The sequence below is a fragment of the Poecilia latipinna genome, unplaced genomic scaffold (genome assembly GCF_001443285.1).
Source record: "Poecilia latipinna isolate Pla-1442-1.1 unplaced genomic scaffold, P_latipinna-1.0 Scaffold1147, whole genome shotgun sequence".
In the NCBI taxonomy this organism is placed as follows: Eukaryota; Metazoa; Chordata; class Actinopteri; order Cyprinodontiformes; family Poeciliidae; genus Poecilia; species Poecilia latipinna.
Window position 1 is genome coordinate 12,532 of NW_015113763.1, and position 19,490 is coordinate 32,021.

Below are 19,490 nucleotides of genomic sequence, written 5' to 3' on the forward strand. Positions count from 1 at the left end.
GGACCTTAATCCTTGGACATTACTCACACTGTCGTGACGCTTTTATATGTTTGTTTTGGATGTGATTCATTCTTGACGTTTGCTTAGTTTCTCGCTTGCTTTCAAAAGAAAATCTTAGCTATCACATCTCCCGACTCTCCTTGGCTTAGTGCCCTTGCTCAGCCCTACTGTCTGGCTGATGCGTTTTGTGTAATATGCTTGTCAGTGTATGTAAAAGAGCTGGGCGGCACGCATGTGGGGACGAAACATGCTCAGGGGGCGGAGGGGATGTCAGCTCATTAACCTCAATTTTTCCCTTCGCAAAGCCCTTCGTTGAGTCACCGTGTAAGTCTCGTGTCATTACTCCTCCCCCAGCATTCATTTGCTGGGAATGACAGGAGAGAAAAGCAACAGGCAGGATGGGGGAGGAAGAGGAGGAGGAGGAGGAGGGAAGGGTTCTTAACAAATTCCCTGCTTGTACCTTGCAAAACTAAAGCCTACGCATCTTGTTTCCTTCCCTACTTTTGTCCTTTCTTTCTCTTCCTTTACCTGCTGTCTGTCTTTCTGACCACAGGCCCAGTACAGTGTTAGGCTCCGCACAGCCCCCCCTTCAGGCATCAACCCATCTAGGAAAAGACTGGCCATTGCTATGGTGAGATATGTTAGCTGAAGCCCCCGTATTTCTTTTATTGTATTTTTAATACAAGCCTTCAAACAGAGACAATGGGGAGATAGATTATTGTTATGACTTGCTGTGAGAAATTAGAGCTGCTTAGGGTAAAAAATAGCTTTCAGCATGAAGTGCTATTTTTTGCTTGTAAGCTGAAAGCAAAAGTGACCGGGTTTTCACGATATTTGACCTTATGTAGAAGACAAGTTTTGAGAACACTTGATATGAAGAGAACACCATCTCATTGCTCAACATGGCAACTTTGAAAAACCTAATAAACTTGAAAGTGTTTAGACTAGTTGTCAATTCACAGAACTGGCCCCAAGCCGACTGTCTAATTTGTCTATAACCCCTACACATTTAAGTGCATACAATATTTTAGTTAGATGTTCTGTATTCAACACAGCTTCATCCAAAAGGCAGAAACCACTAAAACAGTGCAGGTTATTTAGTGCCTGTTTTATTGTAAATGTTTTATATCCAGCTGAATTTTCTTATGTTCTTGTCTTGTTCTTGATTTTGGATAAGAGTTCCTATCCAAAATCATGAATGTCTGATATTTTCAAGCACCGTTATTATATCTCACAACAGGGCAAAATAATATCTGGAATACCTTTTTTTTTTAAAACTCTGACGCCACATATTATATTTTTAGTCGGTTGTTTTACAGGAATTTACAGATGTTGTCAGAAGTGTGTAATTGCAGAAACATAATGTGTGAAAACATGCAAAATGCAAAAAAAAAAAAAAAAAAAAAAATCACCTCTGCAGTAATTACAGTAAGAACTCTACATGGAGGTAGAAGAAAGTACAGTTTAAATCATTTAGATGAAATTTTTTCTACTTTTTATTTTCTAAATGATCTTTAATCAACTAAGATCACACAGTCTTTTGAAATTAGATTTACCCTCCAGGCAAAAGTTACTGACTCTGGCTTTCTTGGTGTAACCAAAGAAATTCTCTATTAATCAGTCTTGGGGTAATTATCCTGGTTTTTTTATGCCATATATTAGCAGTTTTAATTAACATGAGTCAAACAAAAAGAAAATGCCTTTTTTGTGAATGACTGTTTAATACACCTGTGCTTATGCATGGCCTGGCTTTCAGTGGGCTGCAATTTGCATTCAAAACAGTTCAAAGCAAGTTGTGTGACTTTAAATTTGAATGAAAACAAAATGAAACCAATGATTCCCTTTAATGGAAAATCCAGGTCACAGTCTTCTGTCTTTACTCCTTTTTGGGGGCCATCATGTCAAGACTGTATAATGCTATGGATGTTTTATTGGAGCTGAAAAGGATTGTTTATATGGTTCAGAATCAAATTGTGTATTTAATTCTAGGTTTTCTCACAGCTGTTTGATTGTAATAAAATGTGTACTCAACCAACAGTTCAGATGTTCCTTAGGGTAGCACATAGACTTGTATAATATTAAATTAAGGAAGTCCAAAAGTACAAAAGATCTTGTTTAGAAGTGAATTCTTCATCGCCTTTTTATATAACTCACAAAAGCTTGGAATGGCATTGTCCTTGAACACAGGATCAGTTTGTCAATTTATTTCCTGAACTCTTCTGTGAACTTAAGCATTCTGCTCTCTTTATATACAATTTACTTTGAAGTGCATGACATTTAAGAGACTGATTTGGCTGAAAAAAAAATTCAAATTAAACCGTTTTATCTTCTTTCCTCTGATACATCACATTATTTATGATATTTTTTTCTTGTTTATGTACGTACTTGAAGGGTTTCGGTTTCCCACTTGACTCATCTTCTTGCTTTGCATAATCATTTGCATTGGTCAGATGTCTCTGACTGTTGCTATGTTGTAGCAACAACATGTTTGTTGTTGTTCTAGCGATGTTCTTCCTGGTAAAACATTGGTTTTGTGGGTATTATATTGTTGTTTAAAGTATGTTAACAAAGGTTTCCAATAATGAGGCGTGATATATATCTTTAGTCAATTTGTTTCAGAATAAGGTGTTATGAAGTTGCTTCTCTGTAATTTTTAAACATCCTATTTATAAAGCAACTTCATAAATTTTCATAGCCACTTTTTACACTGTAAGGTTATTTTGTGTTAGCTTCAGAGCTGTAGGATTAAGTTATTTGTTGTCTTACCCAAACTCTTTTTTTTTCTATGCCATCTGCTTAGATTGAAGACTAGTTGGCGTCTTTGGAGATAGACTGATGCATTTACTTGGCACTAAATGGCTTATTATAGTCAAAGCTTTCAAACTTTGACATTTACTTTTCATGCTTTGCTTTTGTACGTTTTATTTATTGTGTAGAGCACCAGATCGCAATAAGACATTCAATTATATGCTGAAGGAAACCAGCCGTTTTTTTGTGTTTTTTTTTTTCTTCTTTTTCCTTTTCCTGTTGTAGTTATCTGATGGTTGCGGTAAGCAAAAGCAAATGGCTGGGGTAACGTGACGTTCACTGTGCCCTTTAATCTTTTCTCTGTTTTCGCTGTTCATCCCAGCCAGTTAAAAGTGGCTCGTGCTCTCTCAGTTATCTCAGAAACTGTATTTTCTTACAGTTCTTCAAGTACACATGCGGGTGTTTTCACGCCATACTTTGTCAGGTAGAGCTGCGACGCTAAAGTTGTTAAGCTTAGCACCGCAGCACCTGCTGGACCCATTTGCTAATTGCTCTTGGTGCTGATTTGGTTGTTGCCAATGAAGCTCATCCAGGACCACGAGGGTCCTTGAAGGCCACCACAGCAGGATGATGGAGGCCATGCGGGTTGCACTTTGGTTTTGACGTATTCCTTTCTTCGACACCTTTGTGCAAGTGCTCACACGTGGCTCACTCAATGGCTGTGTCCTCTTTTGCACTCTACCTCAGTTGCTGCAGAGGCAAACTGTTGTCACAGATGATGCACGACGCAACATGCGCTTCGAGACGCAGCAGTCAAGTCTAAAACAACAAGTGAAAATTCATTTGGTTTTGGTCGATTGCCTTAAAAGTGGCTAAAACAGAAAGTCTAAAAGCTCAACATTTTTGCATTAGCGTTCACACAGACTTTACAAAAGCAAATTATTTACATCTGCTTCTGGGATTATTCTGTTGTCTTCAAGAGCTTGCAGAAGTATAATGTTCTTCCGTTGTGATATTTTCTTTTTTTTTTTTTTACAGATTTATTTCATTTCAGCCTTTCCTGTGGGGCCAATTATAGGTATCAACCAAACTTTAAAAAGTTAAGATTTCAAGACCTTTACATTTTCCGTCAGATTTTTTATGAAATTTAATCTTCTTTCACCAAATATTTCTGCCACGAACCAAAGACGAGCCCCCTCTGAGCTCCTCTGGGCAATTCATCAATTGCAAGTGGGAAGAACAATTTCCCACACAGCTGTGATTTTTCAGCGATGAAGCCAGCAGTGCAGGAAAGTGTCGTGTGACTTTGACATCAGCAGTATGCTTAAATTAGCATACTATTCGCTTCAAAAACAATAAAGGGGGATTTCTGGATCTTGCTAGCGCTATTAGATTGTGCACCTGGCTGGTCGCACAAACCTTTCGTCATTACTAAATCTGTCCCTCAACCCAGCCATGTCCTATACAAGTCAGCCGGCTCAAGCCTGTGGCTGCCTTCCTGACTCAGGGACATAACAAAGGCTGGCCGGCTTCTACCACCTTCGCTGCAAAACACATAAAGACAGGAAAATGTGTTTGATGAAATGGACCTCGTAGTCCTTCTAACGAGTTTAATAATAATAATAATTAATACTGCTATGAGTTTTCCCCTACGGTAAACCAACATTTTGCTCTGAGTAGGCCAACAAAGGCTCCTGTTTTTCCTCTCACATACTATTGGCTGTTTGGAAATGTTTCCAGGTGCATGAAATACAGACAGAATACAGAACTACCATAGCCATCTGAACAAACACACTTCATCAGACCAAAACCAACCAATCAGAGGCCAGCATTGCCAATCAATGCTGGTGAATGTGATAATATAGGAGAAACAATTTACATTTACAGAAAAGCGGCTTATCTGCCATCATTGGTGCCCATGCTAACCTGAGCATTCACAACTTTCCCTGCTAGCTACAGCTTAGCAGAGAACAAGTTGGGAAACGGGAGAGGGACGAGCAGCGCCACACGAGATTGTGATTGACAGTGGTAACTGCTAAGAACCGCCTCCTGGCTCTGATTGGTTGTTTCTGGTTGGCACTAAGAGCATGGGGAGAAGGCACATTATGCTAAATTGCGTATCGATCTGTGTATATGTATATGAATGTGAGTCTAACTGGTAAAACATGAATTATCCTGAGAAGTGAAATCCTCACTTTTATTTATATTCGGGTCTTTGGTTTAACATTTTGATTTGCTTGAGAAGTCTTTAATAATAAAATAAAATACAAGTTGTCTAATAACCATGCACACTCTGTATTATGATTCAATGACTTAAAACGTACATTACTTCTTATGACAGGGCCATTGAAATGCGAGGCAGACATGCAATAGTCTGACGGGGTTTTTACGAAACATACTTCAATTTTTCCCGAATCTTTGGTTTCTCTGTGCGAGTCAAAAATTATATCTGACTTCTTTCTTCTTCTTCTTCTTCTTCTTCTTCTTCTTCTTCTTCTTCTTCTTTTTAATTAAATAAGAAAATCTCTTCACAGTCTAACAGCCACTGACTTGTATGTGCAGATAAACTGTCATCCGTTTAGATTTCTATCCTTCTGTGAACCGTTGTAAACCCGAGTTCAAGGTGGAAACAAAGCCTTTTTTTGGCAACCCACATGCCCCACACTCCCACCTTGCACTACCTCTCCATATTCTCAATCTCCACTCTCATCTCTTTTCATCTCTGTTTCTGGCTGTTGGCTCTGTTTTGTGGTTGCTCCAGCACCTCAACAGCAAAGTGGATAAATGGGAGCCTTAACTTTTTTTTTTTTCTTTGCTGCACATCCCAAAGCATAGGTGAAACCGGAAGTGGTAACAAAACCTTTTTTTAGTTCACCTCAGTATGTTTCTTTCGCCTTGGAGGTGATGAGTGGATTGGTCCATCCAGGGATTGGTTTTCATATTTTCTGTGAATTTTGAACTAAATGAGGCAGTTTTGTTTCTTTTGAACTCACGCTGAGTGCAGCTCTCTGGTGACTTTCAGCAACATTTCATGTTTGATAAGATAACTGTTGTTCACCTGTGTCTAATTAAACAGAGCAGAATATAATTGTAAACAGTTCTCTAGGAAAAAGAAAATCTTTGAATTATTTTTTGGAAGGTATTTCTGTGATTTCAGAAACATCGCTGAAACTTTGTTTAGAAAAAAGCTCACAAAGTCGAGAACCAACCAGAGAGGACCAACATCCTCTCTGCCTTCTAGATACAAACAAAATAAGTTAAGAATTTGAACAAAATCTCACCAAAGGGTTTTGGTTTAATTTACTGCTTAATATGTGTAAAATGAATGCTGGAGTATCCATGTAGATTCTTGTTAAATAAATATTATATTCTCCTTCTTTTTTAAAAAAAAAAATAAGTTTTATACTTGCCTTTACATCAATTGCCCATTTGGGACACAAATAAAATCTGAATCTGAATCTGAATCTGAATCTAGTACCTCTCATTAGTGGAAATGGAGAAATTTCAGCTGTTTCAGCTACATTAGTATGATGACGGGAACATACTTAACCCATTCGCCATTGATGATGTTCAGGACACTACAGTGTTTCACATTGGTCTTTGGCCCAGTCTTCTTTGGAGAGTAAAATATAATAATTTTTTTTTGACTACAGATTATCATTATATGAACAAAAGCTAAAACTGGTGCAGCTTTATGATTTTTCTTTGGTGAAAATCAGATCCGATACCCGTCTTTCTAATTGCATATTGAAGACTGCTGAAAGGCTAGTTTTTCTGGCATCATTCATTTTCTCTAGTTTTTCATGTGCAACACCTCAATTGTCTTTGAATGTCATGTTTTTCTTCGTGTCGGTGCATTTTCAGCAACCAGCTGTAGCTGTGCACACCACATTCAGAATTAAGGAGGGAGCTGCAGCGCCCAGCACTGTCTCTATGTAACTGTTCCTTTCCTGTGTGTTGCATAGTAAGAGGTTGAAAACTAACTTGGATAATTAAGAAAAGGTCACATTATTTCAGTCGACAAAATCCACTTATATTCCTTGTACCGTAAAACACAAACAGTCCCATATTTCAGAGCGGGTTCTTGGTGTCTGCTGGTGTGGTTGTAACAGACACTCCAGCACCGTGTACAAATCTTCAATTTAAAAATGGAAGTGCAACTGAGCAAATAAAAATGAAAGCTTACTTCAAGTTCTGCCAGCATTGGCTTTACCGATAAGTCTATCCAGATCTCATTATGCTGGTACTACTGAGGGGCAGAAAGGGGAAAAAAAAACTTAGACATTGTGACTTCTCAAATGTTGTCATTGATCAGCTTGTATATCATCATAGACCTTGTCTTTGATTTCTGTTTGTTGAGGTTTTGTCTCATTAAGGATTGACAAAATGTCGATATTAGTGAAACATTAGAAGAGAGATTGTGTATTGCTGTTCTACGTTCTTGTGCAGATCCATCAGTTGCTTTCGCCCCTTTTTACTTTAGCTTCATCTACTTGCTTTCATGCAGTAAGAGAGCACTTTACACACGGTGTTGCTGTTAATGTTTTTAAAATGAGCGTGCAACAGTGTTGAAGTTTTAAATGATTCGATCTGATTTTACCCAGTTGCTAATGTTTGTCTGTGATGTATGTAATGAGCTAGCCCAATGAAGCATACGCTGTAAACAACCCTATGGGGAGTAGGGCCACAACTTTTTTTTTTATTTTATTTTTTTTTGCCAGCAATAAAATGTGTTATACATTCCTTTTACTCCAGCTTTAATTATTCAGTATTTGGAAGCGTTCCCAACACGGACTGAATGCCTTCGTTCAATTCCTCCCCTAGCCATTGCCAAACTATGACTTTGTACAGGCAGATTTTAATTCTAATAAAATTTACATCACCTTTTCACAACTCCCCCTTCTGTTTGCTGATTGGCTGAGTTGAGAAATCCAGCTCAATGGGATAAATCTCAGACGGCGGACTGAAGAGAGATGGTCATGGCCAGGTTGGTAGATCATGAAAAAGATTGCTACATGAACGGCAGCTAGTTAAGGGTGCAGATTTTGATCCGCTAATAAACATGAAGTGTGCAGTGTAAACGTGCTCGACCTTGCATTCATATGATGCCAAATGCTTCACATAACTTGTCCTTTAGCACTTTTAAGAGGTCCCTGTGGAATTCAGCTTCACTTCATACAGTTTTCCTAAAATCAGAAACTTTCCACACTGGCTCTCTGCTTCAGATCGCCAAAATCCATTAAATTCCACCTCAAAGATGCAAACTTCTCCCTCTATGAACACAACCTGTTTGTTTTTTTGTTTTTTATTTTGCATATGAAAATGAATCATGCAGCTGATAAAGTGGGGCCACATGAGTTATTTGATGTTGGTACAATAGACGTGACCCCAGTGGTGCTGCAGATGTGCGCGCACAAGTAGTGTGACTTCAACGTGAACACAGTTGTGTGTGCAGGATCAAGCTCTCACACCCAGGAAGAGGCCCTGTTTCCCTTATCTAACGACAACAGAGCATGTGTCGCCATGGCCACCGGCTGTGCTTTTTATGGGCTTTGTGCGTGTGTGTGTTTGTGTGTGTGTCTGTGTGTGTGTGTGTGTGTGTGTGTATGTACGTGCATGCGCGTGTTTTGAGTCCTTGTGTATATGTTTGTGCCATGTTCATTGTTTGCCCATGTTCATTGTTTGCTTGGGGCGTGGTGCAATACCAGATTTGTTACTGTAGCCTCTCTACTCTCTGTCTTTTTCTGCACACTTCCCATGCAACTGTGAGAAGTTCTTGTTTTTCATTCCTTCTTTTTCTCTTTCTTTGTTTCTGTTTCTTTCTTTCTTTTCTCCCCATACTTTCCATATTGTCTTTTTATTTTCCTTCACTGCTGTTGTTAGGTGTGCGTGTGCGTGTGTGTGTGTGTGTTGGTGTCTCTGCCTCCTCATCCTCCTCTGGCTTTGAACCAGAAGTGACAAGTTGGGCAACATCAAAATTCGGTGGCACACATTGTCTCAGGTTGGGGTTTGTTAGGTCGCTCCTACAGCTTAATTGAACAGAGGGCTGAAGGGGAAGGAGTGAGATGTGAAGAGAGAAATGAAGAGAATAGGGAGAAAGATGAGGAAGAAGGGTGCTCAAACAGGCATACATATTGCATGAGCCCCCACCTCCTCCTCCTCCACCATCACCACACCCCTTCTCTTCACAGAATGGCTGTGTACTGTTCTGGGTTTATTAATTCTGCTCGGCGAGAGAATTATTTTTAGAGACTTGGTGTGCTGGCAAAGGCTTTTAAAGTCACACCTTGTACATATTCTGCTTATAGATTTTCTCTTATTAATTCAAAAGTTCAGAAAGTTGGTTGAGGTTGCTTTTTGGTGCGATCGTGTTTTGTTGTTGTTGCTGACATTTTTTCTTTTTTTTTTTCCTAGCGCGTCGTCCTAAATCCGCTTAAGTGTTAATTGGATAAAAACTAAAATTATTAGTTGCTACACCTCGTCATGTAGGTTGTAAGATTCAGTTGTAATTTCCTGTGATTATTTTCAGAGAGTAACTCGTGGTGGTATGCTGAAGATACATTGCTGGGGAAAAAAACAAATAAGGATTTGCCAGTTGTAAATTCTTGCTTTTTTTTTGTTTGTTTTTTTTTGTTTGTTTTACATTTAAATGTTTCAGATGATCAGACAAATATTAAAAACAAATATAACTTGAGTAAATGCAAAAAGCTACTAAAACTTTAACTTTATTAATGTTGACATTTAGCGTAGAAGAAGATTATACTTGAAAGAAAAGTAATTGTTTGTGGAGTAGATTCATTTTGAACAAATACTAGCTACACAAATTCCAAATTTGTAACAATTTACCTGCACTCTAGAAAATACTGGTTCTTTTGTTGTTTGTTGATTACATTTTTCTCTATTATTTTATAATATATCACTTTAAATTTACTGGTGTATCTGATAAAGATCTGTGAAATAAAATCTTTTTAAATCAGCATGCTTAGGCAAGTGTCTATCTACTTCCAAGTAACTATTAGTCAGTTTGTTGATTGGTGAAGACGCCAATTTACAAAAGAATTGAATGGCATGTTGTCTCGTCTTTCCCGGACATTTTCAAGTGTATAAAGTGTGAGTGTAAACCTTTTAGGGGTGTGTGGCCAGCAGCAGCAGCTCATTTGCATAAAAGGGAAACAGCTCATTCTGAAAGGAGCTCAAAACAGCCAGAAATGACCAGGAGAAATCCAGATATATGAGTATAGTGAAAATATATTAATCAGCATGTTTTTTTTTGTTGTTTTTTTACAGCCATAGACCTACCCTAACTTAATCAAGGAAGTATAGCAGGTCACCATTAGCAACAAATATCCAGTTGTTAAACTTTGGTCCTCATATTAGTAGACATATACGATTTGTGCTTGAATTTTTTTTTTTTTTTTTTTTTCGAATAATCAGGCCCATTTGGCCCATTTGGCCCATCTAGGTAAAGCGTTTTTCCTCGTCTTTGGTTTGACATGATTTTTCTCGGTACTGACTAAGTAGTTGCGGCATTATGCCACAAGCAGTTGATCTTCACCCCCCTTCCACCTCCTCACAAACAGATGTTGCCTAGAAGGCTTAGTGGGGAGCTTATATAAATTGTCCATCAATCAGAGGCAGTCTTCAGTGGAGCCACCAATCCTGTCATCATCAGTCTTACAGAGGACTCCTAGATGAAAGGATCCCAGCCTTATATTGCTCCATTAGAACTGTGTAAATATTACATGCTTTCCCTGGATGTGCTAGTTAGCATTACTTCCACCTTGTGGCTTCATTATTTTTGAAACACTCAGCTTTGTCGATGATTGCGAGGCATGACCCAGTTTTGTGACTCGCTAGCTCTCTTTTTTTTTTCCCTTTTCACTTCTCTTGCTCATTTTCCTCATTCTCATTTCCCTCTCACACTGAATTTGTCCTTTTTGTCATTTATTCATCGTGTCTCTCCACTTACTGCCTCTGCATTGCCTTCATTCTTTCAGCTTGCATCTGTGTTACTCTCATCCTCTCTCCCTCTCATCTATGCATTCTTTATTTCACATTTGTCTCTCTTCCACAGCCTATTATTATTTTTTTCTCTGTCTGTCCCCCCCTCCCTCCCCCACCCGTCCCTCTCCCCGTTCTCCTCTTCTTCCTCTACCCTTCTTCTTCATCTTTTTTCATTTCTCTCCACCAGCACCACGTGTGTCACGGATTGAAACATCGCAAGCAGTGGTCCCTGCTGAACAATTACCATGCAAAGCAATCCAAATAGAGATGTTTGCCGAAAACAACATGTGTGTAATTACTGCTTAATGAGGCCCTTGTCTCAGGCAGAATGCCCAATTAAGCTGCCGATGAGAAAGCGATGCCAAGCCCCGCTGAAGAAAAAGAGACGAGTGAAGGGAAAAAAAAGAGGGGGTCGGGAGGGGGGGGGATATGGGGTGTGTGATGGAGAAGTACAACTGGGAAGGTTGTAGCGCAGAGAGAAAGGTGGAGACAATGGGAACATAGCGACAAAGAGTGAAAAGTGAGGGATAAGACAGTAAGACAGTGAAAGAAAGATGGAAATAAGTGGAACACCACAAAAAAAAGGGAAAGAGTAAAAGATATTCCCCAGCCCACATGGAGTAATGGCTGAGCTGATAGCACTGAGCCAGCAGTAAATTGGCATTTTAAATGGAAGAGTGAGAAAGTGCAAAGCAGCATTGTTCAGAGAAAGGAGCATAAGGGAAAGGGCTTTACATTGCAATATATAAGCAGCCATGTTGAAGCACAAAATGGCTGACCTTTTCCGGGGCTGTTTTGGCCTTTCCGACAATCGCCGCATTGCCTGGTGTCGGCGACGAAATTGATCATCCTCCCCGGTTCATTTCCTCCCTTTGAGCACCCAAAGAATTCACTTTGCAAGAATTAACTCCAACGAAAGCTCCGCCGGGCGTTGAGGGGGTTAAAAACGACATTGTTCGGCCACTCTCTTTCAATCGCTTTCCACCCGAGAGAATCTTTAACAGGCCCTCTAAGTGGCTTTGCGTCATATTAAAGTAGAGTTTAATGGAATAAAATGGCTCAGTTAGAAGAGAACAAGCGGCCTGTCGTGTGAGGGGGGGTAGGGGGAAGAGTTTATTGCAGATATGTGAGCCGGGTCAAGATTGTTTGACCCTCTCTCTGCAGGTTAGTCAGATGATAAACACTCCCGTGCTTGATTAAGCAGTCGGCTGGATCTGCGGCACAATTAGTCAGCATTCAGCTTCAGCAAACACAGGGCGCTCGCTCACTGCGTTCAGATTGATTCCTCTGAATGGGAGTGTGGCTTAAGTGTGACTTGCACGCAGCCCCTGACTCGATTTCATGTTTGCATATGTAGATGAATGTAAATGTAATCATTAAATTAGTCATGTGAATCCTCACTTGGGCCTTTTTTTTAATGCATGTGTCGTTAACCAATCATCGCCGCAAGGCAAGTCCTCGTCCTACCCAAGCTTTCATCTGCAGTGACGTACAGTAATTTCTCTTTCTCACCACTCACATGCTCGTTCACCTACTTCAGCCCTTTCCTGCCTTCCAGCATAGATATTAGATTTCCCCTCCCCGAAGGAATTCAGCTCATTTCCGTCCATTAGGCTACCTATTTGGCTATTGTTTTGAGCAGGTACATCTTACGATCCATTTGTATGCTCTCCTATCCGGCGTTTGTTTACCTTTCAGGCCTTCGGTAACTTTCTCCTTAGCACAAAGCGGACCACCGGCAAAATGAGAAGGGCCCCTCCGTATATTTAAATCTGAGGAATGTGACATGGAAGGCCGTCTGGTTTGATCGTGTTTCTGCTTCTGTCAGTTTACGAGTTTCTTTTTAGGCCTTGACATTGAAAGGACTGACTACAGTCAACAAATAGAGATGTTGACTGTATTTGACAAGCTTAATTTTTGCGGGTTTTCACAGTTCCAGACAGAGGTCTAAATAGATCCAAGATGTGCATGAAAGCATTCATTTGGGTATTTTATTGACGCTTGTGAACCATTCTTTAGTATTAGTTGATGACCCGTCTGATAGATAGCCTGCGGTTTCTTTGCTTTCATATTGTTGAGGCTCTTCTCCAATCCACAGTCAAAGTTGTGCCTACAGACTGAAATCCTACCCCACCACTAATAATAACTGTCCCTCAATGTGTTTGAAGGAAACCACAAACTTTCGGTTGCCATCAGTAAGATCCTGGCATAATTTTGGCTACATGCACCATTCATCTTTTCAGAAATGGAGGAGCTCTTTTAATTTGATTGACTCGTTTTTAAGCACACGCTTTAAGTCTCCAGTATGATTGAGGTTATGGCAATTACAGCAGGTCGATGTTAATCTGCTGTATCTGTTCTAAAACCAGCATTGACGTATGATTAGGATCTTTGCCCAGATTGCAACCGTCTTGCCGTCGAGTTGAGTTAAAGGTAGTTCACCTTTCTCCATTATGCCCACCATTTTCTGTACTTATAGGAGTGAAACACACCCACAGCATGATGCGACTACCACCATGCCTTACTGCTGGTTCTGAGTAGTTATATTGAAAGCCTCACTTGTGTTCTCTTTGTTCCCAAGCGGTTCAGTCCTTGTCTTATTTGCCCACAGAAGTATCTGCTGCAAAGTTCAGCCGGCCTTTTCTGTGTTGATTTTATTTCTTAAAAAAAAAAAAAAAAGGTCTGTTTACTTGTTTTCTCTCCAGCAATTGTGACACATTTCAAACTAATCTCTTTTCCAGCGATTTAGTTCGGTAGAGAGAGCAGAGCTAGCATGGTGCACTCTGCTGTTGACCCTGTGTTGTTTCGCTGCACCCTCGCCGGTCGGGAGTCATTTGTTGTTACTCGAGCCCTAACCCCATGTCAAGGAGTGTTTTGGCACCTGCAGCAAGTGATCCTTCATTGCCTGATTAGCTCCAGTTAGAAGACGCAGCATGCCTTCACTTCACAGCGCGTGCACACACACACACACGCACACACGCACACGCGCACACACACAAAACACACCCTCGAAGACAGCAAGCGCACACTTCCTAACTGGATGCAGTCATAGATTCATTCACACTCGTTCTCTTTTCTCACACACGCAGCAGAGCCTACAGGGAAAAGCCCATCTCTCGTCACCACGCTCATGTAGCCTAATTACCGGCCCGCTGACGAACAGTAATTGCCCGTGCTGCCATGCCACCACGAGGTTTAACCAAAGTGACAAAGTCATTAGTCTCACACTTGAGGCCACCCGTAAAGAGCTTTAGAGCTTTTCCTCTTTGTACCTCCTCCCCAGGCACCCATCATCTTTTTTTATTTATTTTTTTATTTTTTCCCCAAATCTCGTCTCGCATATGATGTTTATTTATCCTTTGTGTTTCTGTTCACAGTTTGATGCTGACAACATGTATATGAATGACAGCAACCAAGAGTTTCGGTCGCCAAATCAGGTAAGACAGCCCACGTGTTTCACACTTTCTGATTTTACTTTAGATTTTATTGGGATTTAACACTAAAGGATTTTGATTTTCCTTTGTTCTGATTCAGCAAAATCCAAATGTCTTCGAAGGTCGCCTGTGTGTAATTTATTTTCAGTATAAATGTGTTCTTTGAAGGCCTCAGAGATTTTTTTGGAGAACATTACAGAATAAACAGTAACATGAAGATCAAGGAACAGACAAAGTTGCTTTTTAATTTCAAACCTTAAGCATCTCACAGAGCACTGGCCATCCAGCAGGCCTGTCCACCTAAACTGACAGGGAAGCATCCTCCACAAAATATTCACATTTTGATTATTTTTATCCAAAGCACATTTTCCTAAACATAAAATAATTTATCCAAATGGACCTGTCATTACCGGTGACAGGTCCCACCAAAGTCACAGTGCAAATGTTGACCATTCTGAGATTATTCAGGCCCTGGCACTGTTTCAGTCCCATGGTCAGTGATTTAGACACAGCCACCGCTCTGAGTGCTCCCAGCTGGTAGATGGGAACACATGGCAGGACATATGGCAGAATTTGGACCTCAAAGATTTGTTGATCCAGCGGCTCGGCCTTCTTGTTCCGACAAAGCACGACAAAGGTGGGGCCGTCGTGTCAATTAGCGCCTTGCCAAATAACTCAAAGCGGCAGCGGACGAAGCCCCCAGGGCCAAGGACAGCGCGACCCGCGCACGCAGCGACTATCTGTTTCTCACAAACACACAAGTACAGTAATAGGAAGTGACATAATCTGAGAGACAAAGAGCATTTTTACTCTCGGTGATGGATTCTCTCACCATGATGCTTAATGCGACTGTCCAGTTCGTCGACACTGAAACAAACATGTTCTCTGACTTTCTCTCTGTGTGCGTTGCGATTTTGAGATAAACATCTCAGTCATTGCAACTGTAACTACAGAGAAGTTTTTTCTGTAAATGTACCCTGTATCAAAGCCAGGGCAATATGTAAGAATTAAAAACGCAGCAGCATGGACTCATACCAAAAGCTAATAGGTTTTTCTGACCATGGCTCACCTCTACACCCATTGCTTTTGCGGAAGACTGAGTGCTGCAATAAATGCGGAGACAAGATTTATTAAAAAACTTCCTGCGATCAGCTCTTTGAACAATCTCACTCGAGAAGCCCTCCACCCTTCTTTTTCCTCCTTTTTTCTTTAAATTTGTGTGACTAGCCCATTAAAAGGAATTTAATTGCAACCGTAACTCGGAAAGTGCTTTCAAACAAGCCTTTGAAGACGTTGGGAGCAGCCAAAATGTCCTCACTGTACAAAAATGTGCTTATTCACATGATGTAAAATTTAAGTTAGACCCTGCAAAAAAACAGACGAACAAAAAGCACATGGATGTGGGCCTCACCGCAAACACATAAACACTCATAAACCTCCACCGACTAAGACACACACTTACACACACGCACAGTCAAAAAGAGAGTTCAATAAACACGCACATGTGCTTTCATCCTATAGGATTGTATATTTCTTTGATGTTGGGATTGCGGGACTTTAACGATGGGTCGAGTGGGGAGCTCCAGCAGCTTATTGTCTGCTTACAGCTCACATCACAAGACCATAAAGTCAGTTGTTGTTTGCCACATTTCCTCGTCTGCCCCAATTATGTCACCGCTCGCGCATACGTGTGCGTGCTAATTGGGATAAATGTCCAGCTTTGTAGTTCTGCTGGCGCTGCGGTCATGCGTCAATCACCAGCGCCCACTCCAGGTTTGCAGTGTTGTGTCAACAAATACCTTCTTAGTGGATAAGGCAATTTGGGCTTTTCAAAACATGTCAGCTGCAGTTGATGCTCTGTCAGCGCTGTCAAATAGGAGCTTACACACAAAACCTGGGAAACACAGAGTTCATTGTTGGGCGTCTCCATCCTTCAACAGAGCGCCTTTAATTTCAAATTTTATAGCAGGATAGAGTCGCACCCTCATCGGTGTAATACTAATAATATTTTTAAAATTTTGCAGAAACATTTTCCAGCCCGAATTAGTTGATTTTTCTCCTCTTTCTGACTATCTTAATGTGCTACGATGCTCAGCTTCTGAGAAAATAAACAGAAGTAAAAGGCTCTCAAGGGGGGAACCCTAAACATCGCTCTGCCCAGCGACTCTCTCCGGCTCATTCTGGGGCATCCCAAGGCTTTCAGCAGCAAAAACAGATAGAGTCACTTCACTGAGTGTCCTCCCGATGGGACCTCAAAGGGAAGGCATCAGGAAGGCGTCCAAACTTAGCTGACCTGGTTTTGATCTGAAAGACCTGTGGTTCTACTCGGAGCTCACTCGCATGTGTTAGAACATAGATAAACCAGACATTTCACACCTTTTTCTTTGCGGTTCAGCTGCTTCTTTACCATGATGCCAGTTCCCACGTTGCAGCAGATAAACTGCAATGGGTGACACTGGCAGGAGTTCACCCTGTCATCAGTGGGTTGCTGGGTTGAGAACCTGCTCTTACACTTCGTCCAACCACACTTTCCACTTAATGCGTAGAGCAAAAAATAAAGTCTCATTCCAAAACCTAGTGACTTGGTTGAAAAACATTTCGAGAGCTTCTTTCTAACTACAAAACAACATTTGGGCCAAGAATGATGGCGCTGGTCTTGCTTTGGTCATTTACAGGGAAGATGCCACACTGTGCAACACCCAGTTCTCTCCTCCTTCCCAACACCCTGGAGTTAGTTTTCTCTTGCAAAGCTAACTTAGTTTGAAGTGTGACAAATAAATAACTTCACCTTTTTTTTCTTCCAAATTTAGAGCCATGGCTCTCGCCTGCCACTCCACAGCTGCAACACACTAGTTATGCCCCAGAATGATCCGAATGGTTGAACAAGCGATGTGTTCAAACACAGTTCATGCATATAATATGTGCGTTTTCTCTATGCTTCATATATAATGTTAGCATTTGCTGTGATATAATTCAGTTGTTTTTGATTGCATGTATTAAATGTTCAGTGGTTTGTTATGGAGATCCAGGATCCTCTAATCTAGTCTCCCCTCCCCATGTTTTTTTTTTTTTTTTTTCATGACTTTTTTTTTTCTTACACTGTGGTAAAAAAAAAAAAAAAAAAACCTTTATTCTTTAGCTTATAGGGCAATGCTCACAATTACTGTACCTCTGCACAGGTCAAGCATATTTTTGAACGAAAGTGGCCATATGCTTTATCGCATATTTTAACAGTGTGGTCAGATACCGAGCCGAGGCCGTACATGATGTGTGCCTGTGAAAACGGTGCATGCAGCCAGAACAGAGACTCCTTTGTTTGCATGTCTGGGGTCTTCTACAGCAAATGCAATGAGGTAGCAGTCTGACACAGCCAGAAGATTACATTACACATAACATCTCTAGGCTTTTAAAAAAGAGCAAACCGCTAATCAGAAACAGCCTTAAAGGGGCTGTTCGCTGTATGCTTGAATGCAGCCCATCCATTCAAACAAGATGGGCTTTTTTTTCTTTTCTCCTTGCTTAAAATATTGCATGTTTTCTTTAGAAAACATCCATGCGAGCTGCGCATATGGAGCTGTGGGGCAGTGTGATGATGCTAATGTTGTTACATTTTGTTCATCTGTTAAGAGTTTCAAAATATAAGCAAATGTGTGGGATTTTTCTTTGACCAGCTTTGTTTGTATCGCCCACTCACAAAGCTACGAAGGGACAGTTTGTTGAAATAAAGATTATTAAATGCCTCATTTATCCCGATGGAATGGAAATAAGCACTACAGAATTGCAAATCTCTCTGACTGACTAGCTGCAGATTTGATTAGATTAATGGCGGGGGAGTGGGAGGGGTCATCATTACCTCGAAATCACTTTTTAATCGGAATATACTTCCTTCTCAATCTAGATCAGCTAAAAAAGGATTAAAAAAAAATACGCGCCAGGCTCATCATTCTTTACAGAATGCGAAACGTAAACACTTTCCTGATTGGAATTTGCGAACATTTATTCAGACTCAATAAGAAAGTGAAGAAACTGGCAGTGTGCTCATTATCAACCCGTCGCAGGGATAAATGTGAAATAAGGCGGACCGCCGTTTATATTTCTGCAGCGCGGTTATAGCTCCGTGAGAATGATTGGTGTTCCTCCAACCACGCCAACACAAATTCTAATTTTGTTTAATAGGCAATGAGTGCCCTTCATTGGCTTTCATATCAGGCTCGATTAGTTTGAGTGGTTGAGCAGACTTGTTCCTCGATGTATATTTCTGGATTTTTTTTTTTTTGGCTGGCCTCTCCTTTCGCTCCGCAGTGTAATTAGTCCTCATGGACTCATGTGCCTTCATAGGTAAGCAACAGGCTTAGACAAGGAGAGAATATTTGGATTAAATGAAGCAACTTAGTGGTGGATGTTTAGGTAATAAGACAGACCACTAGATGTGCTAAAATGTGTCATTTTCTTGTTGCTCTTTGCAGGGTTTTGCAATTGTTCAACTTTGTCACATTCTATTTTGTGTCACAATTGTATTCATGTCTTGTCTTTGGGTCATTTTAACGTGAGAATATCTTTTACTCTGACTGTATTTTGTTGTCCTGCTTAAAGATGAAACTTCTGCAGCCTATAACAGATCTCCTTTCAGAACCCCCCCCCCTCCCCTTTATTCACCTGCTCTGCTCAGCTTCCCTAGACCTGTTTTCCCCTATAGATAGTAGACCAGAAACTGTGTTTTAGTCTCATTTGACCAGACCGCTCTGTTCTGTATGCTTGCCGTCTCCCCTACATGACTTCTTGTGGCTTTTTGTCAACAGCTTGTTTCGTTAATTTTTTTTTTTTTTTTTGTCTAGGCCAGATTTGTAAAGTGCAGAACTAGCTTTCATGCCAACAGATTTCATCTCCTGAGTTTTGGACGTCTGCAGCTCCTCAAGCGCTCGTCATGCTTTACGCCCTCATTTCCAGGTGTATCAATTTAAAGTTAGTTTTGATAGTTTTACAGTTGTACTGTTTTTTGAGTTTTGACTGATGGATTGAACAGTTCTCTGAGAGAAATCCAAAGCTCGTGTTATTGGTTTCATGTCTGACTTCTGAAAGCAACCAGCTGCTCATTTTTCAGATTTTCTTGAGGAGTTTTTGAAATCTCATTTTTGTTCTATTTTACTCCACTTCGTTTAGTCTATCACAATAAACCGAGGTTTGTTTGTAAGATCCCTTAAATGAGACATTCCCTGACTTTTTTTTTTTTTTTTTTTTTTTTAAAAAAAAAAAAAAATTTTTGGGGGTCTTTTTAAGGGTTTTTTTTTTTTTTAAAAATTGAAA

At 40.4% G+C, this 19,490-nt stretch overlaps 1 protein-coding gene across 1 annotated transcript in view; it reads left to right on the forward strand.

Annotated features, from left to right (window-relative positions):
• The first annotated feature begins 527 nt into the window (after positions 1-527).
• Positions 528-19,490, forward strand: part of LOC106960030 (TOX high mobility group box family member 2-like) — a 72,578-nt gene continuing 53,615 nt past the window's right edge. Inside the window, exons 1-2 of the mRNA XM_015052939.1 lie at positions 528-631; positions 14,130-14,189. Of these exons, the coding sequence (XP_014908425.1) occupies positions 629-631; positions 14,130-14,189 (63 nt within the window). The 5' untranslated portion in view covers positions 528-628. The remainder of the gene's footprint in view (positions 632-14,129; positions 14,190-19,490) is intronic.